Raw genomic sequence first — 23628 nt, 5'->3', positions numbered from 1 at the left:
TACAATTTTTGATGCAATGCTTTGCAGAAGGGCTAATTCCTGCAATAAAACTAGAGTATATGGGAGAGGTTGCAGTGTGGTGGCACCAGCACCAGTGCCTAAGGCCCAATTTTTCTGCCCCTGTTTAACAGGGGCGTTTAAGTACAATTTTTGATGCAATGCTTTGCAGCAGGGCTAATTCCTGCATTAAAATTAGAGTATATGGGAGAGGTTGCAGTGTGGTGGCACCAGCACCAGTGCCTAAGGCCCAATTTTTCTGCCCCTGTTTAACAGGGGCGTTTAAGTACAATTTTTGATGCAATGCTTTGCAGCAGGGCTAATTCCTGCAATAAAACTAGAGTATATGGCAGAGGTTGCAGTGTCGTGGCACCAGCACCAGTGCCTAAGGCCCAATTTTTCTGCCCCTGTTTAACTACAATTCTTGATATGATATTTCACAGGAGGGTCCGTTCCTGTGCCCACCCAGAGTAACTGTGAGGACTTCTAGTGTTGTGGCACCAGCACCACAACCACCAAAGGTCAATTTTTCTACCACTGTTCAACAATGGCATGTAATTACAATTCTTGATATAATCGTTCACAGCAGGGCGCTCCAGCGCCCACCAAGAGTCACTTTGAGGGCTTACAATGTTGTGGCAAAACCAACACCTTGTTCCGCCATTTCTGCAGAGCATATAGGGCAGGCCCCTACTTTCAAACATCCAACTTACAAACATCTCCTACTTGCAAACGGAAGGAGACAACAGCAACTGAGATGAAAAAAGATGTACGACAAAACAAATTATACAGGGGTGATAACCCTTCCCTATGTTTTCCAAAAAGCTTAAAAATAGTTTTTTTGACTGGAGCTACACTTTAAAAATGTACCAGTTGAAAATTACAAACAGATTCAACTTAACACAACAAACCTACACAGTCTCTGTCTTGTTTGCACCGCCTGTATACTGCTGTTCTGAGTATATAGGGCCTGGGGTCCACACGCATTTCCTTTTTTTATGGGTACTGGGTTCCCCTTAATATGCGTACAAGACCTAAAGGGGCTGGTAATGGGCAGGGAGGGCTACCCATGCCATTGTTCTCAATGATTTTCAACTATATTCTAGGAACCAGATATAACATTAAAACCGCAAGCAGTTTTAAATTATGTTATTTCCGTTTAATGTCATTTTGTGCAGGGACTGTTCTAAACACGGGAAACACGTGGCACTTCACAGGCATACTACAGACACCCCCCAGGCACCATATTTAAAGGAATATTACTTTTTTTTTCACTTTAATCGTCATTAAAATCAGTGCTCCCACCAAAACGGCCATTTTTAAAAACATTTTAGGCATTGACCAGGTCCCCAAACCCTTTTTAGGAGAGTATCTTGCATATTAGCCGTTAAAATTAGCACTTTTAATTTCGAACGTTTCAAACTTCAATGGGGTTCTAAAGTTCGTACGAATTTGGGGTCCGTTGGAAAGTTCTGGTGCGAACCAAACTGGGGGGTGTTCGGCTCATCCCTATTCAAAACCTTACTGGTGTGTTTTTTGTGATCACAAGGGGATAGTTCACTACGAGTTCATAGAATATGGTACAATAGTCAACCAACATTGTTACTTGGAAATTCTGAAAAGGTTATGAGAATCTGTTTGAGGGAAAATACAGAAACTCTGACCTGACAAGGGAATTCTTCACCATGACAGGGCTCCTGCAGATGCATTACGTTTTTGTGAGTTCCTGGCTCAGAAATCCATTTTAAAACTTGACCAATCACCTTATTCCTCTGACTTAAAATCCTGCAACTTTTGGTTATTTCCAAATTTATAAAAGTCATTCAAAGGACACACATTTGATGGCATTCACATTTGCTGAGCCATGACAAAGATACTTCGTAGCGTTCCGCAAAACAAATTCCAGGAATGTTTAGAGCAGTAGTACAGTCCTCTGGAAAAGCATGTCACGCCACAAGGAGGCTACTTTGAAAATAATAACAGCCCCTAGTGTATAGGCAAGCAAACTATTTTGTACAGTCCATTCCGGGAATTAAACTGTGACATATGCGCACAGAATGGCAAACTTATCCTGAGTATGCCTGTTCCACCAATGACACCTTATCCCTCTGTCATGCGTCCCCACAGCCACTGGTGCCATTTTTGCAGAAGCTTCTTCTGCTTGTAGTACCTTTGACCAGAAGGCAGCCAGTAGTGATGCTGCTCTTACACAAGTGTGATGGAACTGCACCATCTTAGCACATATCTTAATGTAGCCTGCACTGCACATATGCTGTACTGCACTTGCCCAAAAAAATGCTATTAAATGGGAAAAGCATTTTTTGGCAGAAGAGACATACAAAGGCTTGTCTAGCGATTTTTTTTTCCTGTGTTCAGCTTGGAATTTTCTTTTCTCACTATAAAATCAGCTTTCTGCCCTCCCACTCCAGTACACTATGTTGGCATAGAAGAGTGATAATCTGTCTGACCAGGTCTGTCAAATTACAAAGTGCACTACTCCTCCCAGCCTTCTCCAAATCTCCAAATTCCTTTTTTTTGCTCCTGTGATCTTTGATGTTATTAGATGGCTACATACGTTCTCCATGGTCCCACTGTATGCAGGAACATAGCTACACTCTCTTAATCGCAACGGAGATAAACTAGGGATTATGAACTATGGACTATGGGATGTGTAGTGAGCATAGAGCAATCCACATGACCATAACAAACTGCACTGCCTGTTCCAAGCAAATTGATGTGGGGGGCAGGGGGGGGGGGTTCTGGAGCTCCCCGAGGACATTACAAGGGGGAATAAAAGCACAGTGAAGCCGCGTACACATGATCAAACAATCCGGTGGAAAAGTCCGGAGGACTGAAGTCCGCCGGACAATCCACCTGTGTGTGGGCTTCGGCGGACATTTTTTACCAAAAAGTCAGGCGAACTAAGAAAGTAGTTTTGCTAGTCCGCCGTACTTTTGAAATGAATGGACTTTTCCCGCCCGGAGAAAAGTCTGCTAATTTTGAGCGTGGCTCTAGGTAGCCGGGACCAGCAAAGGAGGCGTCGCTGGCCCCATCACTTGGTATGGAGTTAAAGGGGAAGCGCTATGCCGAAAACGGCGTAGGGGTCCCCCTCTAGGAGGACGAGCGAGCGCCACCCCCCTCCTGAGCCATACCAGGCCGCGTGCCCTCAACATGGGGGGTGCTTTGGGGAAGGGGGGCAAAGCACCTTGTCCCCATGTTGATGAGGACAAGGGCCTCTTCCCGACAACCCTGGCCATTGGTTGTCGGGGTCTGCGGGCGAGGGGCTTATCAGAATCTGTGAGCCCCCTTTAATAAGGGCCCCCCACCCTATGTGAATGAGTATGGGGTACAATGTACCCCTACCCATTCAACTGTGAAAAAATGTAAAAAAAACACAACACACAAGGGTTAAAATATTTTTCGTCTTCAGGGGTCTTCTTGCTGGACTCCTCCGCTATCTTCTGCTAGCTCTTTTACTAGCGGAGGAGCCCGCCTTTCTTCTTCGCCGCCACCCTCTTCTTCCGACTTAGGGGGTCTTGTCCCCATCTTCGGGGGTCTTGTCCCCCTCTTCGGTTCTTCTTGCCGGTCTACTGTCGCCGACTTCTGTTCTTCTCTTCTGTTCTTCTGTTCTTCTCTTCTTGAACTGTTGCCTCGTCGCTGTCTTTGGCCACAATGACAGGCACGCGGCATGCGGTGAGTTATATAGGGACATCTCCAGATGATGTCCCCGCCCATTATGATGTTACAGTCCCAGCATTGTACCCCATACTCATTCACATAGGGTGGGGGGCCGGGATCCGGGGCCCCCTTATTAAAGGGGGCTGACGGATTCCAATAAGCCCCCTGCCCGCAGACCCCGACAACCAACGGCCAGGGTTGTCGGGAAGAGGCCCTTGTCCTCATCAACATGGGGACAAGGTGCTTTGGGGTGGGGGGGCACGCGGCTCCCCTTTCCCCAAAGCACCACCCTATGTTGAGGGCACACGGCCTGGTACAGCTCAGGAGGGGGGGGATCGCTCGTCCCCACCCCCTTTCCTGACCGGCCGGATAGTATGCTTGGATAAGGGTCTGATATGGACCTAGAGGGGGACCCCCACGCCATTTTTTCAGCGTAGGGCTTCCCCTTTAACTCCATACCAGGTGACGGGGCCAGCGACGCCTCCTTCGCTGGTCCCAGCTACTTGGAGATGCGTTCAAAATGAACGGACTTTCCTCCGTGTGTGTGGGCGAGTCCGTTCATTTCAAAAGTACAGCGGATAATCCGGTGGACTAAGTCTGCCGGACCTAGTCCGCAGCAAAAGTACTGTGTGTAGGCAGGTAGGTCGTTCAGAAAGTCCGGCGGACAGTCCGGCGGTTTGTCCGCCAGACTAAGTCCGCCGGATAGTCTGATACGTGTGTACGCGGCATGAGAAACAATTTCATGGCAAATAGATTACAGGGCCTTTAACCACTTGCCAACCAGCTGCCGTATTTATACAGTGTCAAGTCGGCTCTATTACGTGAATCGCCATAGGTGTACGTCGCTTTGTGCAATAGATACAGTGGGCGTGTGTGGCCGGTGGCTGAGATGTCCGCCAGCCACCCATGATCGCTCCACAGAGAGCCAGACTGGGGATCTGTCAATGTAAACAAACAGATCCTTGTTCTGACAGGGGAGTACAGAGGGATCGTCTGTTCCTAGTGATTAGGAACAGCGATCTCTCTGTACTCCCTGTCAGTCCACTCCCCCCACAGGAAACATATTTAACCCCTTGATCGCCCCTAGTGTTAACCCCTTTCCCTGCCAGCGTCATTTATACAGCAGTCAGTGCATTTTTATAGTACTGATGAATAAATGTCACTGGTCCCAAAAAAGTGTCAAAAGTGTAGGATCTGTCTGCTGCAATGTTGTAGTTCTGCTAAAAATCGTTGATCACCACCATTACTAATAAAAAATAAAAATAAAAAATAATAAAAATGCCATTAAACTTTCCCTTATTTTGTAGACGCTATAACTTTTGTGCAAACCAATGAATGTATGCTTATTGCTATTTTTTTTACCAAAAATATGTAGAAGAATAGATGAAGAATTTTTATTTATTTTTTTACATTTTTTGGAGGAAAAAGTAAAAAGTAAAAGTAAAAGCAAAAAGTTAAAAATATTGTTTTTTTTTCAATATTATCGGTCTTTATTTGTTTATAGGGCAAAAAAAAACAAAAAAACACAGATGTGATCAAATACCACCAAAAGAAAGCTCTATTTGTGGGAAAAAAAAGAAAAAACATTGTTTGAGTACAACGTCACATGTGCAATTGTCAGTTAAAGTGATGCAGTGCCGTTTCACTAAAAATGGCCTGGTCAATAAGGGGGTAAATCCTGCCGGAGCTGAAGTGGTTAGGTAGTGGATGTATATGGACTATCTTTGGAGAATAGGGATATTGTTTAGTGTCATTTTAGTACCTTACTGAACATCTATTGCTATTTATTGCCTCAAGCAACAAGAAAAACGTTGCCTGTAAAAAACTATTATCCATAATGTCATCGACAATACAGTATTTAGAAAGAGATAACATGGATTTAAAAAATCAAACATTTATCTCAAAAGCAAAAATTATTAAAAACACACATGAGATCACATACACAAAAAAATATTTTTATAAAATAGTGAAGTGGCACATGCGAAAAAAAAATTACACTATAAGAAAATAATTATAAAAATATCAATTTTGAATAATCATGCACATACACACATACACACACATATAAATATACACCAATCTGCAATACCTTTATGATCACTGATAAGTTATTAAAGTAACTTTGATTAGCTCATTACAATGACATCTGAAATTTGGTGTGATATATTATACAGTAAACATGCTGTCCCTAAAGTTGATGTGTTGAAAGGAGAAAAGTGGGCATCACAGTTTGTTGCCCATGGGGCCTGCATAACCGCAGGCCAGCCAGGATGCCCATGCTGACCCATGTCCACAGCCAAAAGTGCCTGCAATGGGCATGTAAGAATCAGAACTGGACCACAGAGCAATGGAAGAAGGTGGTCTGGTCTGAGGAATTACATTTTTTTTTCACATCATGTCGATGGCTGGGTGTGTGTGCATTGTTTACCTAGGGAAGAGATAGCACCAGCATGCACTATAGGAAGAAGGCAAGCTGGCAGAGGCAGTGTGATGGTTTGGCAAAGTTCTGTTAGGAAACCTTGGTCCTGCTATTCACGTGGATGTTACTTTGACACATAGGGTACATCATTTTTTCATGTATGACTCTAATCTAATTTTTATGTTATGACACAGTATTTTAATGATTCACACTGTTTCTTGGCTGACGATCTCTATCATTAACAATGTGTTGGAAAAGGAGGGTTTGTACACAGCACTGCGCAGCTTTAGATGTTTGAAAGCTATGACTAAGAAATGTGGATATTTTGTCCAAATTGTGTCCAACTGGTTTGCTTTTAACTCCAATATGTGATCTGTCTACTCAATTAATTTTCCAGAATAACAGTTGTGTTGCTAGTGTTGTTGCAGCTATTCTACATTCAATAAACAAAGACCTACCCTATGCCAATATCAAGAAAGCACAGGGGCTGACGGATGCAGTGCTTTATGTTTATGTTCACAACAGACAGGAAAAAGACCCACTACTTGATCGTACTTGCGTAAATTTGCACTGATGCCTTTGTGTGGGGTATGGTGCTTGGCACAAGGACAATTTTAATTTAGCCTAGAAAACTTTCAATTTTGGACCGCAACACATTCATATTGCAACTGTTACACTTTAATAAAATGACTGCAGACTAAATATAAGAGTTAAGAACATACCATCACCATCAATGTCCACTGCACAGGCGTCTCCTTCTCCATTATTGTCAGTATCAATCTGGGCAGGATTGTGCACATAAGGGCAGTTGTCACAGCGATCTCCAACTTCATCTTTGTCATAGTCAAATTGACGTGGGTTAAATAGCAGAGGGCAATTATCCTGAAACATAAAAATCACCTTTTTCATTTAACTATATTTATCTTGAGAAGTAATTACTTAACCACATAGCACTAATAATTCTTAGTACAACTACGCTGTACTATTGTGAAAGCCTTCCCTGTTTTTCCTCACCTTCTTGCTAGTCTATAATTACCTGCCTCCTACCCACCACTTAAAATAAAAACAAGTGGCTTTGACTTTAAAGTATATGTTAGCTAAAACATGTTATGTTTTCCATAGAGAGAAGAAGGGTTTGTGTACCATTGAAAAAACTTCCCTTACTTCCTGTCACAACAGGAAGTTAAGTCCTGGGGAATAAAGTGAGGGGAATTCCCCTCTTAGACAGCTGTCTTCTGAACAGGTGATCCCATTGGAAATATTTTCCCTTACCTCCTATTCTGAGGACAGCTTTTAAATTTTAGTTTTCCCCTTACTTTTTTTCTTTGTGACAATGGTAACAACTACAATTAGATAGGTAAAATATCCCCAATGTGGACACAGGCAGCATTAACAACATAATTTGTATGTTTTGTGAGGGAGATGAATCTTTTAGAAGAAGATTGTTTAGGTACCATGTAACCTGGATGCCCTGAGTTCTTCGGAGGACAGGTAGGGGTGCAAGCACCTTTGTGAATACTCTGGATGCAGAGAATAGGCCAAACAGTGGTTGGAAGTGTTTGTCTGCTACTGCAAAGTACAGAAAGCGCTGTAAGTGGGAATATGGGCATAGGCATCTTGAATGTCTACTGGTGCTAAGAATTTCCCTTGCCCTACAGTGGCCATAACTGACCTTGGGAGCTTGGAAACACAACGTTTTTGTTTAGGGATTTTAGGTTAAGGATAACATGTTTGCATATATTTTTTCTGTTACTGTGTGCATAAAATTTTGTTATGTGTACCCATACTATATCTTTTTTTAGCAGACTAAACCTCTGAAGAAGACCCTTGCATTCTGGGTTGAAACGCGTCAGTTCATTTTTTAAAATTGTCAACATTTTTATTACTAATGTTGCTATGAAAAATTATTTGTCTGCAAGTGTACTTTCGGTTTAGTTTTTATTTCCTACTGGAGCTAATGTTGTTTTAATTATCATGTCATGCTTTTTGATACTATAAATAAATAATTACTTTTTTCATTTAACATTGCATCAATTATTCTACTTTGCTGCCTAAAAACCCCACTTTGGGGAAATTTTTCTTTTTTTTTTTTAAGGATAGCATGAATACCCCAGCTGAGTTTTGTAACTGTGAACACATTTGAATAAAATCCATTGAACCTGCCATCCAGAGGGAATGGAACGACCATTCTCTGGGATAAGAAATGGTCCAATGTGGTCTGTAAATTTGATTGTACTTAGGCAGAGTTTAGTTGGCTTGAGAGAAGAAAACAATGAGGGGGTAGAGATTGGAACTCTGCTTTGTACCCATTTAAAACCACCAATTGAACACATTTGTTCAACTCTTAGGAGTGAGGGTACCCATTCATGGTGAAGGAGGCTTTGGGGTAGACTTGGTAAATGTTGTGTTCCAAGTCTTGCGCCACAAGTAAGTTTGTTTTTTTAAAATAAAGCCTGAAAATGGGGTGTGTTTTGAGGAGCATTCCACTGTGAAAGAAGGACCTTTCCTCTTGTTATGTCCTTTATGAACTGTAAAGTACTTCACAAAAGACTTACTGTATCTTATTTCAAAAAGTATAGACGTAAGACATGAGCTTTCAGCTGACTAGGCTTTCAGCCATAAGATTCTGTGCATGAGGACAGAAATTTGGATCATGATTTGTTCAAGGCAGCAACACAAAAAAGTAAAGGGCTGAAAACCTTTCAAGGAGAATCCCAATCATTATTCATTTCCCATTCTATTTGTTCATTAATGGGACATATCTGTTTACAACAAATACACCAATACATTTGCACACAGCAGAGGTTAGCATATCTATATTGGCAGGCATATTGAATGAAGCTATAACATCAGCTATAAGAGAGCTTCGGGGTGGGAGCTCCCCCATCTTCTGGTCTTCCTCAAAGTTTTCCATGTCTACCTTTTCTAATGGAGGTAGTTCCACTTGTGACTCAGGTACAAAGAGTAGGATTGGATAGGAAACCTGCCAGTTTTGAGCTCAGAGAGGGATGGCTGCACAGAACTTGGCCCTGGTCAGATAGGCTGATCTTTGGGTGCCTGAGATAATGGTAAAATCAGATGCAGAGACCAGTAATGAAATAGGTCATGTTCCAAAGCAAGGTAGGCAAGACAATGCATAGCTGTTTGAGAAATTTGCAGAATGGCAAATACTTGCTGAGAGGCATGTTGAGTCCATGGAATATTTTATATTTTGCCACAAGTTGCGGGAAAATTACAAACTTTTTTTTTTTTTTTTTTTACACAAAGTTGTCACTAAATTATATATTGCTCACACATGCCATGGTTATATGTGGAATTGTACCCCAAAATACATTCTGCTGCTTCTCCTGAGTACGGGGATACCACATGTGGTCGACTTTTTGGAAGCCTAGCCGCGTACGGGGCCCCGAAAACCAAGCACCGCCTTCAGGATTTCTAAGGGCATACATTTGTAATTTCACTCCTCACTACCTATCACAGTTTTGAAGGCCATAAAATGCCAAGATGGCACAAAACACCCACAAATGACCCCATTTTAGAAAGTAGACACCCTAAGCTATTTGCTGAGAGGCATGTTGAGTCCATGGAATATTTTATATTTTGCCACAAGTTGCGGGAAAATTACAAACTTTTTTATTTTATTTTTTTCACAAAGTTGTCACTAAATGATATATTGCTCACACATGCTATGGGCATATGTAAAATGACACTCCAAAATAAATTTTGCTGCTTCTACTGAGTACGGGGATACCACATATGTGGGATTTTTTGGGAGCCTAGCCGTGTACGGGGCCCCGAAAGCCAAGAACCGCCTTCAGGCTTTCTAAGGGTGTAAATTTTTGACTTCACTACCTATTACAGTTTTGAAGGCCATAAAATGCCAAGATGGCACAAAACCCCCACAAATGACCCCATTTTAGAAAGTAGATAACCCAAGCTATTTGCTGAGAGGCATGTTGAGTCCATGGAATATTTTATATTTTGCCACAAGTTGCGGGAATATTACAAACTTTTTTTTTTTTCACAAAGTTGTCACTAAATGATATATTGCTCACACATGCCATGGGCATATGTGAAATGACACCCCAAAATAAATTCTGCTGCTTCTCCTGAGTACGGGGATACCACATGTGTGGGATTTTTTGGGAGCCTAGCCGCGCACGGGGCCCCGAAAACCAAGCACTGCCTTCAGGATTTTTAAGGGTGTCAATTTTTGATTTTACTCCTCACTACCTATCGCAGTTTTGAAGGCCATAAAATGCCAAGATGGCACAAACCCCCCCAAATGACCCCATTTTGGAAAGTAGACACCCCTAAATTTAGGGGTACACTAGTGCGACTCACAGGTAAAAAAGCACCTAGGCTGTCAGCGACTGTATCAAAATGCTACAAAAAAACTGTTAGCAATCGCAGGGATCACGCCTGACTCTGCGAACGCTGCAGTTATGTGTGTTGTGTTTTGTAAGTGACAGTGATCGATCGATACTGCACTTGGGTGGGCTGGTCTGGGCTTGGCGGAGGGGCTAAACGCAGGTGCTAGCAGGTATCTGGGCTGATCCCGCTAACAATGCGTTTTGGGAAACCTAAACTGCTGGTGACGCTAATATAGATCTGATCAGATACTATATTACTAAGGGAGGTGTATGCTTTGTGCATGGGTGTTAGCGGTACTGGCACTAACCTGACGCTGCCTGGGGCGACGCAGACCTTATCTGACCCTCAAACTTATATCACCCGCCGGGTGATCAGGGGGTTAAACCTTTATTAGGTAATAAATGGCGGGTGCCCTGAAACTATAAAAAAATAACTAACCAACCAGCGTCACCTGTAACAGTTATATGGTGATCACTGGTGAAAGGGTTAACTAGGGGGCAATCAGGGGGCTTTATGCAGTAGTATATGGGGGTCCCTGGCGCTATAAAAAGCTGCGGCGAACCTAAATATCTACCTGCCTAACTAGCGTCACCTGTGACACTAATACAGCGATCAGAAAAACGATCGCTTATTAGGCTGGGTTCACACTGGAGCGATGCGGGAACGCCACGAATCTGCGGCGGGTTCCCGCATCACACTGCCCTATGCGAACTGCTGGGAGTGTCAGTGAAATGTTAATGACACCCCCAGATCAGTTCGCATATCGCAGTGCGATCTGCAAACTCGGACAGGAATCGGATCGCATGGTGTGAACACCCATGCGATCCGATTCTGCTGCGAACCAAAAAAAGGGTCCCGTGCGAGTTTGCGGCGGGTGCGGCGGGTGCGACGCAAATTCAGCCATACTATCTGTATGGCTGAACTCGAATCGCACAGAGATCGCAGTGCGGTGCGAATCACATCCGTTCTCATAAACCGCTGCAATGTGAACCCAGCCTTAGTGACACTGGCGACGGGGGGTGATCACGGGGTTAAACCTTTATATGGGGGTTAGGGGGTACCTTAGAACTAAAGGGGGCTAACCCTAACTGCCCTAACAGTTATTACAGTCACAAATGACACCAATGCAAAAAAAAAAAATGCAATTGGTGTCACTGTGACTGGGGGTGCAGGGGTGATTGGGGGGGTGATCGGGGGGTGAAGGGGGGGTGAGAGTGTGCCTGGCATGTTCTACTGTGTAGTGTAGTGTTGGTGCAACTCACCGATCCTCTCTCCTCGGTGCCGGAACGAAAAATACAGACACGGAGGAGAGATTACATCACTTCCTCTGCCTGTGTTTACATTACAGGAGAGGAAGTGATGTCATGCTGCACTTCCATTCGTCAGGAGCGATCGCAAGGGGGTGGCCATGAATGAATGGCCGCCCCCTCATCCCGGATCGCTCCTGAACGGATTCCGACCGCCGCTGGCACCCGCGGGAAGGCAGGGACGTACAGGTACGCCCATATGCCTGCCCGTGCCATTCTGTCGATGTACATCGTCGTGCGGCGGTCGGCAACTGGTTAAGTTAGTACATTGCAGCCCCAAACTCTCAATCACAGCAATGTTGCATTTACAACCCATGTCATGGGTATTAGTGAGTAGGCAGACCATTGACAATGTGTTTTCCTGAGTCCTCCTATGAACCAATGCTTGCATTATCACACAGCTGACTGATATCTTGGCAGAGACTAATGGTTTAAAGAAATTAAAGCCAGTACAAGGTAAAGAATTAACACAAGGAGGGCATTTTCATAAATAAGACTAATCCAGATGTATTGTATAGTATTCTCTAGATAGCTCCAGTTCAACTTTAAAGCTGCTTTATGATTTCTTATTATGCTGATGCATTCAACGTTAGCTGACTTTACTGAAAACGTTAAATATCTTGGATTTTTTTTTAATTGCAACATTTGAATGTGCCCGTTTCTGCCAAATCCTGTTTGGAAAAGCAAACCCTTTGCAACATTTGAATGTGCCCATTTCTGCCAAATCCTGTTTGGAAAAGCAAACCCTACTACCAGTACCTCGAGCCACACCAGAAAGGCAGGGGGAGATTAGGGCAGTAAACCAGTGGCTGAAGAGCTGGTGTAGAAAGGAGGGGTTTGGGTTCCTGGAGAACTGAGCTGATGATTCAGTCGGTTACCAGCTCTATAGAAGGGATGGACTGCACCTAAATGAGGAGGGTGCAGATCTGCTGGGAGAGAAGATGGGCGAAAAGTTAGAGGGGCTTTTAAAGTATGCGTCGGGGGGAGGGTCTAGACATGTGGGTAGTATTGTGGACATTAGTGGTAGGTTGACTAAAACACCCAAACCCATGGTAAGTATAGTAAGAAGTCCTATTTGCAACCTCAGAACACCCAATAAGGAGATAGTATGCGTATGGACAAAACTACGAGGCATGTTCACTAATGCCACTAATGGCGGACACGATAGGTGAACTAGAGCTGCTACTGTATGAGGAGGAATTTGATTTTGTGGAATTTTAGAGACTTGGTTCAATAGCTATATCGCAGGGATCGGGAGGGCAAAAAAGGGGGAGGGGTATGGAATGACATCACTAATTGAGCAACGGAAGAGGTGGAATCCTTATGGGTAGAGTTAGAAAGGGAGGAAAACAAGGAGAAAATAATAGTGGAAGTATGCTATGGGAGCCCTAACCTGAGGGAGGAGGGGGAGATGGACCACCTATCACAGTTTGGAATGGCGGCAAGGATGGGAAGTGTCATTATAATGGGGATTTTATTAATTCAGACATAGACTGGGTGGGAGGAACCACTCATTCATCTAAGGCTCGCAATTTACTAAATGTCTTACAGGGCAATTTCATGTGTCAGATGGTAAATTCACCAACAAGAAACAATGCGTCACTAGACCTACTGATTACTAACAATACAGACTTGATTGCAGATGTAGAAATAGGGGGCAACTTAGGAAACAGCGATCACAGGTCAATTTGTTTCAGCATAAAGCACACAAATAGCAAACACAAGGGGAATACAAAGACACTGAATTTCAAAAGAGCCAATTTCCAGAAACGACGCTCCTTGCTAGTAGATACTAAATGAGATAAAATCCTAGGAACAAAGAACATGGAGAAAAAATGGTTGTGCTTTAGGAGCATATTAAATAATAGTATTAGCCAGTGCATCCCAGAGGGTAATACATTTAAAAGAACTAATAAAAGCCCAGGGTGGCTTAACGCCAATGTAAAAATGTATATAAAAGCAAATGAGAAGGCCTTCAAAAAATACAAGGCTGAGGGATCATTATAAGCATTCCAACTGTACAAAGAATGCAATAAGAAATGTAAGGGTGTAATCAGGGTGGCTAAGTTAGAACACAAAAACGTAAGAAAAATCCCAAGACATTCTTCAAGTACATAAATAGTAAAAGAGGGAGGACAGATCATATTGGCCCCATAAAGAATGATGTAGGGATCCTGGTTACAAAGAATGGTGATTTGGCAAATGTTTTGAATGTATTCTTCTCCTCAGTCATCATGAGGGAAACAGGGGGCTTCAGTAACCAAAACTGCAATGTTTACCCTCATGACATGTCACAGGAAGCACTCCCATGGTTAACAGAGGATAAAGTCAGAAAAACTTAACATAAATAAGTCACCGGGACCAGATGGCTTGCACCCAAGGGCCCTTTAGGAACTCAGTCAAGTAATTGCCAGACTCTTGTTCCTAATTTTTACAGTCTACTTGTATGGTTCCAGCTGATTGGAGAAAAGCCAATGTAGCACCAATCTTTAAAAAAGGACCAAGATATATCCCTGGGAACTACAGACCAGTTAGCCTAACATCAATAGTATGCAAGCTTTTGGAAGGGATGATAAGGGACTATATTCAAGATTTTAGTAATGAAAACGTTATACTTAGTAGTAATCATCAGGGATTCATGAAAATAGTTTTTGCCAAACAAATCTGTTAACCTTCTATGAGGAAGTGAGCTGCCATCTAGATGAAGGAAGGCCCATAGACGTAGTGTATTTGGATTTTGCAAAGGCATTTGATACAGTTCCCCACAAACATTTACTATAAACTAATGTCTGTCGGCATGGACCAAAAGGTAAGTACCTGGATTGAAAACTGGCTACAAGGGTGCATTCAGAGGGTAGTGATAAATGGGGAGTACTCGGAATGGTTTAATTTGGAAAGTGGGGTCCCTCAGGGTTCTGTCCTGGGACCAATCCTATTTAATTTATTCATAAATCACCTGGAGGATGGGATAAACAGCTCATTCTCATTATTTGCAGATGATACCAAGCTAAGCAGGGCAAAAGCTTCTCCGCAGGATGTGGAAACCTTGCAAGAAGATCTGAACAAATTAATGGAGTGGGCAACTATATGGCAAATGAGGTTTAACCACTTGCTGCCCGCCATATAACAAAATGACAGTGGCAAAGTGGTTTAAATATCCTGACCGGACGTCATATGACGTGATCAGGATATTAAGCCACTGCACGCCCCCGAGGATCTCGGTAAAGAGTCTCTGATGGAGACTGTTTACCATGTGATCAGCCATGTCCAATCACGGCTGATCACAGTGTAAATAGGAAGAGCCGGTGATCAGCTTTTCCTCACTCGCGTCTGTCAGACGCGAGTAGAGGAGAGCCGATCGGCTGCTCCTCTGACAGGGGGGTCTGTTCTGATCAATTATCAGCACAGCCCCTCCAGGATGCCCTCACTGGACCACCAGGGACGCCACCAGACCACCAGGGATGCCCAGCAACAGGTATGCCCCCCTAGACCACCAGGGATGCCAGTCAGTGCCCACAATGGATGCCAATCAATGCCCATAATGGATGCCAATCAGTGCCCACAATGGGCATCACTGATTGGCATGCATTATTGTTTGGCACTGATTGACATCCATCCCTATACAATACTGTACACTACAATGCCCATCCGTGCCGACTATCAGTGCCCATCCATGCCACCTATAAGTGCCCATCAATGCTGCCTATCAGTGCCCATTTATGCCCATCCATGCTGCCTATCAGTGCCCATCCATGCCCATCCATGCCCATCCGTGCCGCCTATCCATGCCCATCCATGCCCCCTATCCACGCCACCCATCCATGCCAATCCGTGCCACCTATCCATGACAATCCATGCCACCTATCAGTGCCTATTTGTGCCACCTATCAGTGTCTATCTGTGTCGCATATCAGTGCCATCTATCAGTGCCACTTCATTTATGCCACATCATTGGTGCCCATCAGTGCCGCCTTATCATTGCCAGTCACTGCGGCCCCATCAGTGTCCATCAGTGAAGGAGAAAACATACTTATTTACAAAGTTTTGTAACCGAAGCAAAAAAATTATTTTTTTTCAAAATTTTCGCCCTTTTTTTATTTGTTTAGCAGAAAATAAAAAATCCCAGAGGTGATCAAATACCACCAAAAGAAAGCTCTATTTGTGGGAACAAAATTATAAAAATTTAGCTTGGGTATGGTGTAGCATGACCGTGCAATTGTCATTCAAAGTGCGACAGAGCTGAAAGCTCAAAATTCGTCTGGGCAGGAAGGTGTATAAGTGCCCGGTATTGAAGTGGTTAATGTAGAAATATGGAAAATAATGCATTTATGTGGCAAACACATGAATGCAATCTACTTACTAGGGGGAGAACCTCTGGGGGAATCTAGGATGGAAAAGGACCTGGGGGTCCTAGTAGATGACAGGCTCAGCAGTGGCATGCAAGGCCAAGCTGCTGCGTGCATTAAAAAGGGAATTAACTGCAGAGATAAAACAATAATTCTACCACTCTACAAGACTCTGGTCCGGCACCTGGATTATGTGTCCTGTTCTGGGCTCCAGTGCTCAGGAAGGATGTTCTGGAAATGGAGAGAGTACAGAGAAGGGCAACAAAGCTAATAACGGGAAAAGCTATTTAACTGTAAACTGCATAGAGGGTTCTTTACAGTAAGAGCAGTAAGAGTGTGGAATTCTCGTCTACAAGCCAGGGAGCATAGATAATTAAAAAAAAAAAAACTATTAGATAGGCTCCTAAATGACCACAACATACAATGTAATATTGACATAAAAGCGCACACACACAGGTTGGACTTTATGGACTTTTTTGGACCTTACCAACTATGTAACCCCTGCAAAACATTTCAAAGACACATATACACGTTTCTCATACTGTATGGAAATGTTCCAAACACCCCTTTTAGCTAATAAAAACACTTTAATTACAATTACCAATACAAGAGGGAAGGATGCTAACAGTACTAGGCCCCATTAACTATGCAATTTTGTTGCTATACCACTGAGTTCATCTAAGCCATGCACACTGTGTGGTTGTGAGATGACCTTTAACAGCCTAGTCTTTTCTCATTTATTCTAAAAATCGTTTAACATATTTTTAAGATGATTGCGAAAACAGCAGTGCATAGACATGGATTAGACTCTTGGGTGAAGAGCACTTTTCACTTAAGCAGGTATCATCATTTAAAAATATCTCCTCAAAAATGACAATTAACCACTAGAGATCCGCGCTGTAGCCGTCATTCGTCTATTGACGTCATCCCGTGCACGAGCGGCCTGCGCGCCCCCTGAGGGGCGTGTGCGCCGCGCTCTGTGATCAGCTAGTCTATGAGACTCGCCTGATCACGGATCGGAGCAAGGGGTCGATCCCGACACCTTACCACGTGATCAGCTGTCAGCCAATGACAGCTGATCATGTGACACAACAGAGCCGGTAATCAGCTATTTTTCCTCCTCGCGCTGAGAGGGACTTCAGCCAGCTCATCAGTGCCCACCTGCCCCCTGCCAGTGCCACCTAAATATTAAAAAAGTGCCCCCCCCATCAGTGCCACCCATCAGTGCCCACAGTGCCACCCATCAGTGCCCACAGTGCCACCTATCAGTGCCCACAGTGCCACCTATCAGTGCCCACAATCTGCCTCAACAACAGTGCTGCATCCCAATGCCCCATATCCGTGCCCATCAGTGTCATCTACCAGTGTCCATCAGTGCCCATCAGTGCCACCCATCAGTGCCAAGCAGTGCCACCTATCAGAGCCACCTATCAGTGCCACCTATCAGTGCCCATCAGTCCCCTCTATCAGTGGTACCTATCATTCCCCCTTAGTGACACCCATCCGTGCCACCCATCAGTGCCATCCTATCTGTGCCCATCTTTGCCCATCAGTGCCGCCTTATCTGTGCCCATTAGTACTGCCTTAACTGTGCCTATCGTGCCACCTTATCTGTGCCTATTAGTTGCACCTTAACTGTGCCTATCAGTGCCCACCAGTGCAGCCTATCAGTGCCCACCAGTGCAGCCTATCAGTGCCCACCAGTGCCGCCTCATCAGCGCATTTCAATGAAGGAGAAAAATTACCTGTTTGCAACATTTTATAACAAACTATGAAACATGATTTTTTTTTTTGCATCTTTTTTTGTTTGTTTAGCAAAAAATAAAACTCCCAGCTGTAATTAAATGCCACCAAAAGAAAGCTCTATTTGTGGGAAAAAAATGATAAAAATTTAATTTGGGTGCAGTGTTGTATGGCCGTGCAATTGTCATTCAAAGTGCATCAGCGCTGAAAGCTGAAAATTGGTCTGGGCAGGAGGGGGGTTTAAGTGCCCAGTAAGCAAGTGGTTAATAAGGGTTGATCTTCCCATGGAACAAAGATGGCATTAAAATGCATCAGAAGTGCTAAATGTTCCCTGCTTTATCCAAAACGACAAAAAAAGTTCTACTTTAATAAATAATCTGCATTTGGTAAAATACACTAAAACACTTAACAGATCTATAAATCTAAACTTTGCTCCCGCTTCCTATTTAAATCATAATCTTAACTCAAAAACGAGCACAGAATAGGTGAAATAAACAATGATTGTATAACAATACAGTGTAGATATGCACACAGCCTCATGTTTGCCACCTCAGGCATGCTATATTAAATGATAGTGGACATTCTTATAATTTTTTTATGCTATATGAGCGTGACATGAGAGAAAACAGGAAAAGAGAAGGTTTATGTTGGAGCTTGCAAGCAACGTGAATGTTAAACTTAAATATCTCAAAAATGTTGAATGAGGCAGATCAATTTATATAGTTGTCTCAGCAATCTTGAAAATCTTTGCACATTTTTTTATTTTTTTTTTGCTCTTGATCTTGAAGAACAATTTTTTAGGACCTTCTAAATAAAATGCATGGTTTAAAAAAAAAAAAAGTGATAACTAACAACTAAATTGCTGAAGCTTATTTTACTTGTGCCGGATTGCCAACAAATCACATATTCATTTCAAATATAATAGATATAAAATGGATATCAAGATACTGAGAAAAAATTAAAGCTGTGCTTAAAAATAATTAGAACAATTTAACATGTAATGCAGAAGAACAATGAATGATGAACTATTTCTGTGACATATCAATACATTCCCAGTTAGTATAAAATTCTGGTAATATTCTTGAATATTAATGAATTTAAAGCACATCTAAAGCCAAAACAGTTTTTTTTAATAGAGTAGGGAAATAATTCTTAGACAGTTGTCTTTGGGACCAATGTTCCTGTTCAAAGATTTCTCCTTTAGCACTATTTTTCCTCACTTTGAGTCCCAATGGCAGTGGCCACTGGAACAAAAAGAGAGGGTGAATGCTTCTAGTGAGGACACAAACAATTAAAAAAAAATTCTAATCCCTCATCACTATATCCAATATTAAAAAAAGTTTTGAGTTTAGATATATTTCAACTTGGTCCATTTTCATTTATTGGGAGTGAGAGGAAGTAAAAGGTTTCCGTAGCCATGCCACTATATATAAATGTAAAATTTATAGTAAAAAAGTAATAAAAGAATGAGAAATCAGTCTAGAATATAGAAGCCAGCAGGCACTTGGAGCCAGCTGAAATGTTTTTCTGCTGACAAAAATGGAAAAAACTAGGTTAGGTTACATTGCAGCTGTAATTTTTTAAGATGTAAGAAGTCATAAAAAATCCTGGACAGGAGTGCTGCTAAACCACCATCCTCAGACTGGAAATTTTATGAATGTGTGCCAGCCTTGCCCTTATCCTGAAAATAGCTGTACTGCAAGATGTCAAATTTTTTTTCTGGTAAAAATTTGAATAAAGATGACAAAAAAGGAATATGGACCTCAAGTACAGCAGCCTCATCCAGACAATTCACACTGTAAAGAGTAGTCTAGCCACAAATAAAGCAAAGCTATCTTTTAAAAAATATATAATTTTCTTTCTGATGATAAGAATCAATATTTACTATACATATTTGAATCCTCTCATTTCTGCTAACAGAAACAGTAGCTTCTACAGGACTAGTGTAGGAACTTCTAGATGGCCTTCAGTCAAGAATGTTTGTAATTTGTTGCTGATGCTAAAATTCTATTTGGATTTGACACACGGCCCATTTAACTAATATATTGTTTTTGTTTCATGATATATACATATATATATATATATATATATATATATATATATATATATAGAAAGGCCAGTATGGTGGCCTGAAATTATGGGTGGAGCCCGGTGGTATATAAGCTGCCGTTCGCCCATCCTTCCTCGTCGGTTCCGGTGCGCGATACCTGATACGTCAGATATCAAGGGCCGACTATCCAGACCAGACGCAGTGAGCCTGTTCGTCAGCTCCCGCGTTATTCGTCTCCAATTTTTTGACAAACCGTCTCTCATCCATCAGCATCCGTAGGTTTCGCCGTCGGAGTGTCGTAGTACCCGTCGAATTTGTCGCTACGCCTCGGGCCGGCTGTCGCAGGTAGGGCTTCGGCACCCTCTTTTCATTATGTTTTCGATGTACCGTCATCATGCTTATACTCACGAGCCGCTCGGTTCTTTCATATCGAATGTTTTCGGTGGCCTCGTACGCATGTCACTATGTTCTACTTTCGATGTAGTCGTTATCATCGTTCGACACGTTCGATTACGCCACGTCAGGCGATTCATTCGCAGGTACGGCAGTCGAAACCGTTCGACTGCCCGAGCATTTCTATTTGTAGCGGTCGAATCGTTCGACTCACAGCCGACTGCTTGTTACGACAAGGCAAACAGTCCGCACGTTTCGCTTGGTCTACTCCAGTTCGAATATGTCTCTTCATTCATGCAATTGTGTTATGTGTCTCATTTTCATCTCGTTTCATTCATTTCAGTCCCAGTCATTTCTACTGTTTCAAAATCATTTCTGTCACTAGTTGCGCTCCGGCGCGAATCCTGTCGCACCTCCGGTGCACCGATTCGCTTTGAAGTGCCCCAGGGTTCGGCCTCATTTCTGTACATGCTCCAGAGACTGAATCACTCGCAGGATCACGCACGGTCCCTGATTCTTGTCTTTGTCATGGCATACCATTTCTGTCACTTATTACGCTCCAAATCGAGTCTTGTCGCATTCCTCTATGCACCGATTCGTCCTGGTGCGCCCAGCTGCTACGCCTCATTTCGGTACATGCTCCAGAGACGGATTCTGTGGTAAACCTACAGATCAGTCCTTGAATCCTGTCTCTGTCATGGGACATCATTTCTGTCACTTATTACACTCCAATTCGAATCCTGTCGCATATTGTTTATGCACCGATTCATTCTGGTGTGCCCAGCTGCTACGCCTCATTTCAGTACATGCGCCAGAGACGGATTCTTTGTTGCTACCATCAGTCCAGTCGTTGATTCCTGTCTCTGTCATGGGATATCATTTCTGTCACTTATTACGCTCCGATTCGAATCTTGTTGCATTTATTGGATGCACCGATTCGTCCCGGTGTGCCCAGCTGCTACGCCTCATTTCAGTACATGCTCCAAAGACAGGATTCATCTGTTAGGTGCATGGGTTCGTCTTCTGATTCCAGTCTTTGTCATGGGTTTCATTTCATTTCACCTATCACGTTCCGGTACGAATAAATCACATTCACGGTCCAATTCGTCCCGGCGTGCCCCAGGAATGGCCTCATTTCAGTACATGCTCCAGTTTCCGTTTCGTGCTCGGTCGCAAGTTTGTGGCATGGCGATTCGGATCTCTGTCATGGCAGATTTACTCATTTCACGGTCACGTATCGCTTCCCGCTTCTAGTCCAGTTGATTCTTCAATGTTGGATTCTTATCGGGGGGCCCTTGCTCGTCAGCCTCATTTCACGATAAAAGGAAAAAAAAAAAAAAAGGGGAAAATATATATATAATAAAAGGGGGTAGGGGGGAAGAGAAGAGAAATTTCATCTGTTTCTTTCATTTGTGTCATTTTCATCTCATGTCTGAAGTCTCACCTCCACTGTTAGCTAGCCTTCATCAGGTGGGAGTCTCAAACAAAAAACTTCACCTTCATCTCCTCAGGTCAGTCGAGTTCAGTAGGTCCAGCCTGCACCTGGTCGGATGGTGCCTCCGTAGGTAAGCATAATCATCTAGGGGGAAAACGCCCTTCAGCAAAGCATCCTTCCTTAAAACAGGTATTTCTGTAGGAGTCTCCAACCAGTTATAATCCATGTCACCCCTTGTAGGTCCGTATTAGGAGAAAACCCGGATCAGAGGGCGTAGCCTCATCAGACCCACGTTCTGTTACCATGTCCCAGGCTGACAGCGAGGACCTCACGGCTCCATTGTCTCCATCCGTTTCAGAAAATGGCAGCCAAAGGGCCTTCAGAGCATGGACCATTCCCAGGCTGACAGCCGAGCTGAGACGCAGGGGCGTCCCCTTTCCAGCAACAGCCAGAAAGGCAGAGCTTTTCCGGCTCCTGTTTCCTCCCCCCGCGGTGGTGGAGGCTTCGGCTCAGCAGGCCTCATTGGGCTCCATCGCCTCCTCTATCTCGCAGCTCCACACCCTGGTGTCGTCCCTCACAACCTCGATGTCTGATCTACAGGGCCGAGTGGCCCTCCTCGAGACCCACCCCTCTGTTTCTCCGCCAGTGCCAGCATCCCAGCCAGTTGTTAGTCTTCCCGCAGGTATCTCCGGAGGTGCACCAATAGTGTACCCATCTCATTTGGTGTCAGCAAACATCAGGAAAGACATATTAGAGGGCAAAGACGTCAATTTGACTTCTCTTCTGATCTCGATTCACGAGCTGGCAGAGAATAAGGCGTATACTTGGGGGGACGTATCAGTGGTCCTCAAAGCCTTCGGCATGATGAGGGACATCATTTGCTCAGCCTCCCCTGGCAGAAGGGAGGAGCTAGATCGGTACCTCCATGTGGTAGTTGACCTGGGGTACAAGTACGGCGGGTTTTCATTCTATGACTACCACCGCTCCTTCTCCGCTAGAGCAGCTGCCAGGCTCTCCCAGTTCCAGACCCCTACGGACTGGAGCACCATGGACACCGAACTGTTTTGCCGCCACTTCGCGGGGCTACGGTCCCCTCTGTGTGCAATATGCCAGTCAGCAACACATACTGCGGCCTGGTGCGCTACCTCAGTGGCAGCCCCTCCCTTCGACGGTCCATCTACCTCGGGTACCGCTCAGGGCCTGCAAGCACCAGCTCGCCCGCCACAGACCGATAAGCTAGGGCGCCCAGTTAAGACCATGGGCGGTGCTCCGATCTGCAACAACTACAACAGTGGGTCGTGTAACTTTAGTCAGTGTAGGCTGCTCCATGTGTGCACCCAGTGTCATAGAGCTCACCCCCGGCTCATGTGTGAGGTCAAGCAGCTCAAAAGGTCTTGACTGAGCCGGCTCAATGTCGCATGGCTTAGTGTCTACCTTTCCAGTCACCCTACCCCCTCACTGTCCACCTTCCTCGTCCAGGGCTTCACAGAAGGTTTTCACACTGGACTTATCTCTCTCCCTCACTTCACGCACGAATGCCAGAACCTACGGTCAGCAGCCACGGATGAACAAGCCATCGACCAACTGCTGCAATCTGAGCTAGATCAGGACTTTGTCATCGGCCCTTTTGAACAGCCCCCTTTCAGCACCTGGCGAGTCAGCCCTATTGGGCTTGTCAAGGGCAAGTTCTCTAATAAACTCAGATTGGTTTATGATTTGTCAGCGCCTCATTCCTCTACGGTTCCCAGCCTCAATTCTCTTATTCCCTCTGAGGAGTTCTCCCTTAAATATGCATCGGTAGACATGGCCATCCAGACCATTCTTAAAACAGGCACAGGTACCTGGCTGTCCAAGGCCGACATCTCAAACGCTTTTAAACTTCTTCC

At 43.9% G+C, this 23628-nt stretch overlaps 1 protein-coding gene across 1 annotated transcript in view; it reads right to left on the bottom strand.

Moving 5' to 3' along the window:
- The window catches only part of THBS2 (thrombospondin 2), a 178946-nt gene that overhangs the window by 28521 nt on the left and 126797 nt on the right, over positions 1-23628 (bottom strand). Inside the window, exon 15 of the mRNA XM_077486312.1 lies at positions 6817-6976. Coding sequence (XP_077342438.1) covers positions 6817-6976 — 160 coding nt within the window. The remainder of the gene's footprint in view (positions 1-6816; positions 6977-23628) is intronic.

This window comes from Lithobates pipiens, unplaced genomic scaffold (assembly GCF_037356315.1).
Source record: "Lithobates pipiens isolate NorthernLeopardFrog02 unplaced genomic scaffold, aLitPip1_a1.2 Scaffold_18, whole genome shotgun sequence".
NCBI lineage: Eukaryota > Metazoa > Chordata > Amphibia > Anura > Ranidae > Lithobates > Lithobates pipiens.
The sequence above is the reverse complement of the archived record's forward strand: the minus strand, read 5'-3'. Positions and strand labels throughout refer to the sequence as shown.